At 47.0% G+C, this 9,584-nt stretch overlaps 1 protein-coding gene across 1 annotated transcript; it reads right to left on the reverse strand.

Moving 5' to 3' along the window:
• Positions 1-280: 280 nt before the first annotated feature.
• Positions 281-3,550, reverse strand: c1qtnf6b (C1q and TNF related 6b). Its single transcript, XM_059497782.1, has 3 exons — positions 3,437-3,550; positions 2,097-2,288; positions 281-994 (listed from the first exon to the last, which is right to left on the reverse strand). Exons 2-3 carry the CDS (start codon positions 2,278-2,280, stop codon positions 450-452), a joined length of 729 nt encoding a protein of 242 aa, XP_059353765.1. The 5' UTR covers positions 2,281-2,288; positions 3,437-3,550; the 3' UTR covers positions 281-449.
• Positions 3,551-9,584: the final 6,034 nt, after the last annotated feature.

A 9,584-nucleotide genomic window follows, 5' to 3' on the forward strand; every position in this document is an offset into this window, starting at 1 on the left:
CAGGTCTCTGCACTGCTGAAAAAGGCTTATCTTAGTATTTTTGTCTAGTTTCTTTTAAAAGTGTCTAAAAAAAGTTACATTAAAATGCATTTATTTGGTTAAACAACACAAGATATTTAGCCTCGTTTATTTGGGGGGACTAAAGGGCATTTTGCTTAAAACAAGTAAAATGATCTGCTGGTAAACTCTTAAAAATAAAGGTGCTTCACAGTGATGCCATAGAAGAACCGTTCCATCAAGAACCTTTAACATCTGCAGAACCTTTCTGTTTCACAATGGTTCTTCTGTTGCATTGCTGTGAAGAACCTTTTAAGAGTGTGGGGTAAGTGAAAATCTAAATTTAAGAATTTGTAGATATTTTGATTAGAAACAGAAAAATACTAAGATAAGGCTTTTTTTGCAGTGTGTCTGCTCCTCTACACACTCTGTGCAAATCAGGGTCCCTCCTCCTAGACTCGAGGAGCCACCAGGTGTCCGTTGAAGGTGATGTAGACGTCCACGTCGTCGCTGTAAATGGCGTTGTCGCGCTGACGCTTGTAGAGCCGCACCCAGACCTGGTCGTTGAGCTCCAGCGACAGCATGACGCTCTGGCTCTGCATGATGGAGCGCTCGCTGGGCTGCGTGTACAGGATCACCTGCGGCCGCTCGTTGTGCATCAGGTGCAGGTACGTCTCCTTGAAGTTCCAGGTGTGAATGTTGACGTTGAAGAAATAGACTCCCGGGACGAAGCAGTAGAACTTCCCCTTGAACATGTTGAAGTGTTCGCCCAGGTTGACGAAGACTGTGTCGAAGACCAGGGCCTGGTAGTGATCAGCGCTGTGCAGAGCTTTGCGTCGGCCCACAGAGAAGGACGACTGCTGGATCTTGCAGGGGTCTCCAGGGACCCCGGTGTCTCCTTTACTGCCTTTGGGCCCCGTCTCTCCTGTGAGTCCAGGGGGTCCGTCCACTCCAGCTTTACCAGGCGTCCCTCGGTCCCCACGCTCTCCTTTATCCCCTGTCAACAATCAGCAGTGTTGGGGTAACACATCACATGTAGTGTGAGTTATGTAATCAGACTACTTTAATCAAACAAGTAACGCCAGTTCATTTGTTCACGGAGAGCTCTCCTGTCTCTGTGTTGAGAGAGATCAGTGCAGAGGCGTTTTCTGCAGACTAAAGATTATTTATCTCACTTTAGGTGTGAAAGGGCCTTTACAGTTGCTAAAAATATAACTTCTGGGGGTTTTTTTTCTTAAAAATAAAGGTGTTTAAAATTTTTCACAGCGATGCAGTAGATTAACCATTTTTGGTTCCAGTAAAAAGTCAAACAGGAAGTGGTTTACTCTATACGTAACGTGTCAGTGTTCACAAGCACTTACAGTGATGTCATCAAACCCATGTTTCCTGAACGATCGGACGCATGACTTTCATATAAAGTGCATAAGTTTATACTTTTCATATAAATTTTGCTCTGAAGCATCAGAAAGTGAAGTTTAGTTTATTTGTAGACTAAAATCTTTCCAGTGAGCAGTGGTTTCTGTCCGTCGACAGCTAAATTACCCCTTATACAGCTCAAAGGAAATAAACGGTGGTCACGTGACTTCACAGCGTCCAATGGCAAGGCCTCTTGTGGTCAGTTCCAGGAATCTCTCTGAACTCTAATGGATTTGACCACTGAGGGTGAAGAGTGAACATTACTGAAGAACAAGGCAACAGAAGTCAAGTTTTTCTCTTTTTGCTTCTTCGTTTGTTCCTCTAGAGCTGCAGTTCAAACTCAAAATCAAACTCTACAGTATAATGGTAATAACTCATCTGCCACTTTGTAGAATCTAGTCAAATTACACAGATGAAACATGGACACCCTAAACTTCCAAATCTATAATATTTTTCATATATTTTTTAATGCTGCCCGAAAACAATAAACTTTGGGTCGCCAGAGTCAAATATGAAATCAGGGTTCTTTATTTTCCAGCAGGTAACAAATTTAGGTTGTATAGTGTAAACATTTTGGCAACACTGTCTGGAATACAGTCATACTATATAGAATCTACTTTAATAATAGTCCCAAAGCCTACGCAGAGAGTGTGTGAAGTGTTAAGAGTACAGCTCCGGCTCACCTTTGAGGATGGTCATGTTAATGATGGTGCGGATCTCTGGCGTGTGATTGGCTGCAGGCGGGGGGGCGGGGCTCAGGGGCGGGTCCAGGTGATCGCAGCACCTGCGGCAGTATCTGGGTGTGGGTCTGGAGGGAGACGGGACGGATGCCACGGAGGCCAACAGCAGCAGAAACACAGCCAACATCACGACACCTGCACACCAGGAGCACAGTGAAGAACTCACTCTCTCTCTTTAGATCTCTTCAACTGCTTACACACAAAATCTTTCCTTGTCACACAGTTTCTGAAAGCTGGCACTCAAACAGCAGAAGCACACACCAAATCTGGAAAACCATATGCTAATTCTCAGACTTTGACGTTTTGTAAAACACAACACACAATTCTCTATGCAACACACAAAAATCTAACAGGAGTTAATATCATGGCAAAGGTGTTTGCTTTTGAGATATGTTTGTGATATTTTGAATGCAGTGCTTCATTTTGTTGGGATGTGAGGCATTTTGCATTTTGTGCGTGCAATTCTTGGATTTGTTTGTAAAGTTTGGAAAAAAGAGGCAGTGGGTTGAACACATAATTTTTGCTTAGCTGTAACAGATTTTTTTTTTTTTGCTTCTCTGTTTCTGCCCCGGGATTGGCATCCCGATCTGATCATTGCATCAGACATATTAACATGCACAGCAATGTGTGTGATCCGTGTATAAACTCAAGAATGAATGATCTTAACATCCACAGAATACTGCCAGTCTGACAATTATTAAAATATAAACCACACTGTCATATAAAAACCATATGAGAGATGTTTTCCATCATGCAGCAGGAGCCTGGGGTTAAATGTGTGTCAGTAATGAAATCTCCAGAACAAGAACAAGGCTTAAAAACTGTTATAAAAAGTGACATTTATGGATCTCATCATCCATGGCTCGACCACACGTGGAAAAGAGCTGCTTGCTTGCTTTCTTTCTCTTCTTCAGAGTTATTATTCACTCTTAGAAGTGTCTTTAGCATCATCTCTGTCATTCTCTCTTCACAAAACTTTATTCTTTGCAGTCTTAAACATTGCTTTTAAAGGACAGTCTGTAAACGTGAATGATTCATTGAGATGCAGCAGCTGTACTTATGAAAACCAGATGAGAGAGAAAGAGAGAGAGAGAGAGAGCACAAGAGCCACGTCCTCACACGAGTTATCAATCTCATCAAACAATCCTCACACACTTCTATATCTCTGTCCATATAGATGAGATGAAAACCCTTGCCTGACTCGTGCAGCCAAACTGCTGTCTTACTGAAGCTCTCACACAAACACCGGAGAAGTCCAGAAGAAATGTAAAGCTGAGACTCACCGCTGCGTCCTCGAGCTCCTTCTGTCTTACATTAGGAGGAGTTTCCTCGGGAAACAGGCTTTATTCTCTCTCTCCCGCCTCCCTCCTCGTGTTGCTCGCTCATCTCACAGATGCTGAATCCGCAGGAACATCTAAAAAACAGGTTTTCACTATAAAGAACCATGCAATCCTCTAGCAACCATGTACCAACAACCCTACAATTAAGCAATACCCTAGCAACCAAATTATGTAATTTGTTCATAATGTCTTAATATTTTCATGCCTTATGATCACATTTATCAGATTTTGCTGAACAATAATACAGTTAAATGTTGCAAAAGTACAAGCAATCATGCAGTTTAAATTTACTATATAGTTTAGTTTTACTGTATAGTTTTTGAGATAAACTGAGATTTCTGCATCATCTGAAAGCTGAATAAATCATCTTTCCATTGATGTGTGGTTTGTTCGGAGGACAATATTTGTCTGAGATACAACTACTGGAAAATCTGGAATCTTAGGGAGCAACAAAATCTAAATATTGAGAAAATCACCTTTAAAGTTGTTCAGAAGAAGTTCTTAGCAATGCATATTACTAATCAGAAATGAAGCTTTGAAATATTTACAGTAGGAAATTTACTAAATATTTTCATGGAACATGATCTTTACTGAATATCCGAATGATTTTTAGCATAAAAGAAAAATGTATAATTGTGACCCATGTCTAAATATCCCTGTGATACTGATGACTGCTTCTGTGCTGCAGGGACACATATTTTTAGTATACAGTGAAAAAATGTGGTGTAGGACTTTAAACCGTTTTCACTCAAAAGTGCTAGTGAATGTCACGTTACAAAGAAATGTTGAGTAACACAGTTTGAAATCAAAGTAGTTTTATTTACAGATTTGCATTTTATACAGTGTATGTCATCTCGTAATAATGAGCTAAACCACTCAATGTCCCAGAAAGCATCTAGGAACCCCCCAGAACACATGAGCGCTGAATGTCACGTGACATGTTTGGAGTTGGCGTGTGTTTACACTGACCTTCACTGAGACGAAGATCCTCAGGAGCCTGAGCTGAAGATGAACATGTTCATTCACATCTGACATGTTCTATAGTAAACACTCTCTGTTAGTGCTTCACTGGCGTGATTAATCAAGCACGCTTCAACACACACACACACACGCACATGCACACAGTTTATCTCTTCTACCCCCTCCTCGCTCGTCCTCCTCCACTTCAAGCAGTGATTCCTCAGACGCTCCCAAACTCTGGAAAACCCCCCAGGCCTGGGGCTGCAGAATGAATCAGCAGGAGCTTCAACTGTGAGCGGCTGATGATACGTTTGCTTCTCCTCCAGACAGCAGGGGAACCAAACATGATCACATGAAATCAGAGCGTGGTCCTCTGACCCTGCTCTCTCGGTTTATTTGTGTTTGCTGTAACACAGAGCCCAGTGATCTCTAACCTCTCAACCCACATTCTTCTATCAGCACAAAACCAGCCTCAAATTAGAACTATAACACACAAATGGTTTCACATCCATTTGGGGACTTTCCACTGCCCTGTTATACAGAGCTGATTTTATAAATGTGTGTGTGTGTGTGTGTGTGTGTGTGTTTATGTATGTAAGCAATAACACTCGCCACTGTGCTGTATCATGAATAAATCACTGCTGAAGGGCGTACCTTATTGTTTATTGTTACCACACCATAAAAAATATTAAAACCAAAAATGTATGTATTCTGTATGTGTGTGTGTGTGTGTATGTATTATACATATATATATATATATATATATATATATATATATATATATATATATATATATATGTATATATATATATATATATATATATGTATATATATATATATATATATATATATAGTGTGTGTGTGTGTGTGTGTGTGTTCACACTGCCGTTCCACAGTTTGGGACCAGTAAGAATTATAAATGTATATAAAAGAATTTGAGCTGAATTGATCTAATCAAAAACAAACAAAAAAAATCTGTAATATTGTAAAATATTATTACAGTTTCAAACATATCTATGTGCATATCTGTTAAATTTATTTCTATGATGTGCAGCTGTATTTTCAGCATACGCGCCGGACCGCTGACTCTCCCCAGCGGGCGATTCACTTTCCTCACGCGGCGGACCACTGACTCTCGTAGTTTGTAGCAGTGAATGAAGAGTTATCATATTGATCACAAGTGCAGTATGGAGTACCTCAAGGCTCAGTACTAGGGCCGCTAGTCTTCACGCTTTATATGTTACCCTTGGGAGATATCATCAGGAAACATGGTGTTAACTTTCACTGTTATGCTGATGATACTCAGCTCTATATTACTTCACAGCCCAGTGAAACACACCAATTTGAAAAACTTATGGAATGCATAGTCGATATAAAAAACTGGATGACGAGTAATTTCTTACTGCTAAATTCTGAAAAAACAGAGGTGTTAATTATAGGACCTAAAAACTCTGCTTGTAATAACCTAGAACACTGTCTAAGACTTGATGGTTGCTCTGTCAATTCTTCGTCATCAGTTAGGAACCTAGGTGTGCTATTTGATCGCAATCTTTCCTTAGAAAGTCACGTTTCTAGCATTTGTAAAACTGCATTTTTCCATCTCAAAAATATATCTAAATTACGGCCTATGCTCTCAATATCAAATGCAGAAATGTTAATCCATGCATTTATGATCTCAAGGTTAGATTATTGTAATGCTTTATTGGGTGGTTGTTCTGCACGCTTAGTAAACAAACTACAGCTAGTCCAAAATGCAGCAGCAAGAGTTCTTACTAGAACCAGGAAGTATGACCATATTAGCCCGGTCTTGTCAACACTGCACTGGCTCCCTATCAAGCATCGTATAGATTTTAAAATATTGCTTATTACTTATAAAGCCCTGAATGGTTTAGCACCTCAGTATTTGAATGAGCTCCTTTTACATTATAATCCTCTACGTCCGCTACGTTCTCAAAACTCAGGCAATTTGATAATACCTAGAATATCAAAATCAACTGCGGGCGGCAGATCCTTTTCCTATTTGGTGCCTAAACTCTGGAATAACCTACCTAACATTATTCGGGAGGCAGACACACTCTTGCAGTTTAAATCTAGATTAAAGACCCATCTCTTTAACCTGGCTTACACATAACATACTAATATGCTATTAATATCCAAATCCATTAAAGGATTTTTAGGCTGCATAAACCGGAACCAGGAACACTTCCCATAACACCCGATGTACTTGCTACATCATTAGAAGAATGGAATCTACTCTAATATTAGTCTGTTTCTCTCTTATTCCGAGGTCACCGTAGCCACCAGATCCAGTCTGTATCCAGATCAGAGGGTCACTGTAGTCACCCGGATCCAGTACGTATCCAGACCAGACGTATCCAGATCGCTGACTCTCCCCAGCGGGCGACTCACTTTCTTCACGCGGCGGACCACTGACTCTCCCCAGCTGGCGACTCACTTTCCTCAAGCGGCAAACCTCTGACTCTCCCCAGAGGGGCGACTCACTTTCCTCACGCGCGGACCGCTGACTCTCCCCAGCGGGCGACTCAAGCGGCGGACCTCTGACTCTCCCCAGCGGGCGACTCTCTTTCCTCAAGCGGCGGACCACTGACTCTCCCCAGCGGGCGACTCACTTTCCTCACGCGGTAGACCACTGACTCTCCCCAGCGGGGCGACTCACTTTCCTCACGCGCGGACCGCTGACTCTCCCCAGCGGGTCGACTCACTTTCCTCACGCAGCAGACCGCTGACTCTCCCCAACGGGCGACTCATTTTCCTCACGTGCGGACCGCTGACTCTCCCCAGCGGGCGACTCACTTTCCTCAAGTGGCGGACCTCTGACTCTCCCGAGCGGGCGACTCACTTTCCTCAAGCGGCGGACCTCTGACTCTCCCCAATGGGCGACTCATTTTCCTCACGCGGTGGACCTCTGACTCTCCCCAGCGGGGCGACTCACTTTCCTCACGCAGCGGACCGCTGACTCTCCCCAACGGGCAACTCATTTTCCTCACGCGGTGGACCTCTGACTCTCCCCAGCAGGGTGACTCACTTTCCTCATGCGGCGGACCACTGACTCTCCCCAGCGGGCGACTCACTTTCCTCAAGCGGCGGACCACTGACTCTCCCCAGCGGGCGACTCACTTTCCTCAAGCGGCGGACCTCTGACTCTCCCCAGCGGGCGACTATCTTTCCTCAAGTGGCAGACCACTGACTCTCCCAAGCGGGCGACTCTCTTTCCTCAAGCGGCGGACTACTGACTCTTCCCAGCGGGCGAGTCACTTTCCTCACGCGGCGGACCACTGACTCTCCCAAGCGGGCGACTCACTTTCTTCACACAGTGGACCACTGACTCTCCCCAGCGGGCGACTCACTTTCCTCAAGCGGCGGACCTCTGACTCTCCCCAGCGGGCGACTCACTTTCCTCAAGCGGCGGACCTCTGACTCTCCCCAGCAGGCGACTCACTTTCCTCAAGCGGCGGACCACTGACTCTCCCCAGTGGGCGACTCACTTTCCTCAAGCGGCGGACCACTGACTCTCCCCAGTGGGCGACTCACTTTCTTCACACAGTGGACCACTGACTCTCCCCAGCAGGCGACTCACTTTCCTCAAGCGGCGGACCACTGACTCTCCCCAGTGGGCGACTCACTTTCCTAACGCGGCGGACCACTGACTCTCCCCAGCGGGCGACTCACTTTCCTCAAGCGGCGGACCACTGACTCTCCCCAGCGGGCGACTCACTTTCCTCAAGCGGCGGACCATGGACTCTCCCCAGCGGGCGACTCACTTTCCTCAAGCGGCGGAGCTCTGACTCTCCCCAGCGGGCGACTCACTTTCCTCAAGCGGCGGACCTCTGACCCTCCCCAGCAGGCGACTCACTTTCCTCAAGCGGCGGACCTCTGACTCTCCCCAGCGGGAGACTCACTTTCCTCAAGCGGCGGACCACTGACTCTCCCCAGTGGGCGACTCACTTTCCTCACGCGGCGGACCACTGACTCTCCCCAGCGGGCGACTCACTTTCCTCAAGCGGCGGACCACTGACTCTCCCCAGCGGGCGACTCACTTTCCTCAAGCGGCGGACCACGGACTCTCCCCAGCGGGCGACTCACTTTTCTCAAGCGGCGGAGCTCTGACTCTCCCCAGCGGGCGACTCACTTTCCTCAAGCGGCGGACCTCTGACCCTCCCCAGCGGGCGACTCACTTTCCTCAAGCGGCGGACCACTGAATCTCCCCAGCGGGCGACTCACTTTCCTCAAGCGGCGGACCACTGACTCTCCCCAGCGGGCGACTCACTTTCCTCACGCGGCAGACCTCTGACTCTCCCCAGCGGGCGACTCACTTTCCTCAAGCGGCGGACCTCTGACTCTCCCCAGCGGGCGACTCTCTTTCCTCAAGCGGCGGACCACTGACTCTCCCCAGCGGGCGACTCACTTTCCTCACGCGGTAGACCACTGACTCTCCCCAGCGGGGCGACTCACTTTCCTCACGCGCGGACCGCTGACTCTCCCCAGCGGGTCGACTCACTTTCCTCACGCAGCAGACCGCTGACTCTCCCCAACGGGCGACTCATTTTCCTCACGTGCGGACCGCTGACTCTCCCCAGCGGGCGACTCACTTTCCTCAAGTGGCGGACCTCTGACTCTCCCGAGCGGGCGACTCACTTTCCTCAAGCGGCGGACCTCTGACTCTCCCCAATGGGCGACTCATTTTCCTCACGCGGTGGACCTCTGACTCTCCCCAGCGGGGCGACTCACTTTCCTCACGCAGCGGACCGCTGACTCTCCCCAACGGGCAACTCATTTTCCTCACGCGGTGGACCTCTGACTCTCCCCAGCAGGGTGACTCACTTTCCTCATGCGGCGGACCACTGACTCTCCCCAGCGGGCGACTCACTTTCCTCAAGCGGCGGACCACTGACTCTCCCCAGCGGGCGACTCACTTTCCTCAAGCGGCGGACCTCTGACTCTCCCCAGCGGGCGACTATCTTTCCTCAAGTGGCAGACCACTGACTCTCCCAAGCGGGCGACTCTCTTTCCTCAAGCGGCGGACTACTGACTCTTCCCAGCGGGCGAGTCACTTTCCTCACGCGGCGGACCACTGACTCTCCCAAGCGGGCGACTCACTTTCTTCACACAG

The sequence above is a fragment of the Carassius carassius genome, chromosome 17, assembly GCF_963082965.1.
Source record: "Carassius carassius chromosome 17, fCarCar2.1, whole genome shotgun sequence".
Classification (NCBI taxonomy): domain Eukaryota; kingdom Metazoa; phylum Chordata; class Actinopteri; order Cypriniformes; family Cyprinidae; genus Carassius; species Carassius carassius.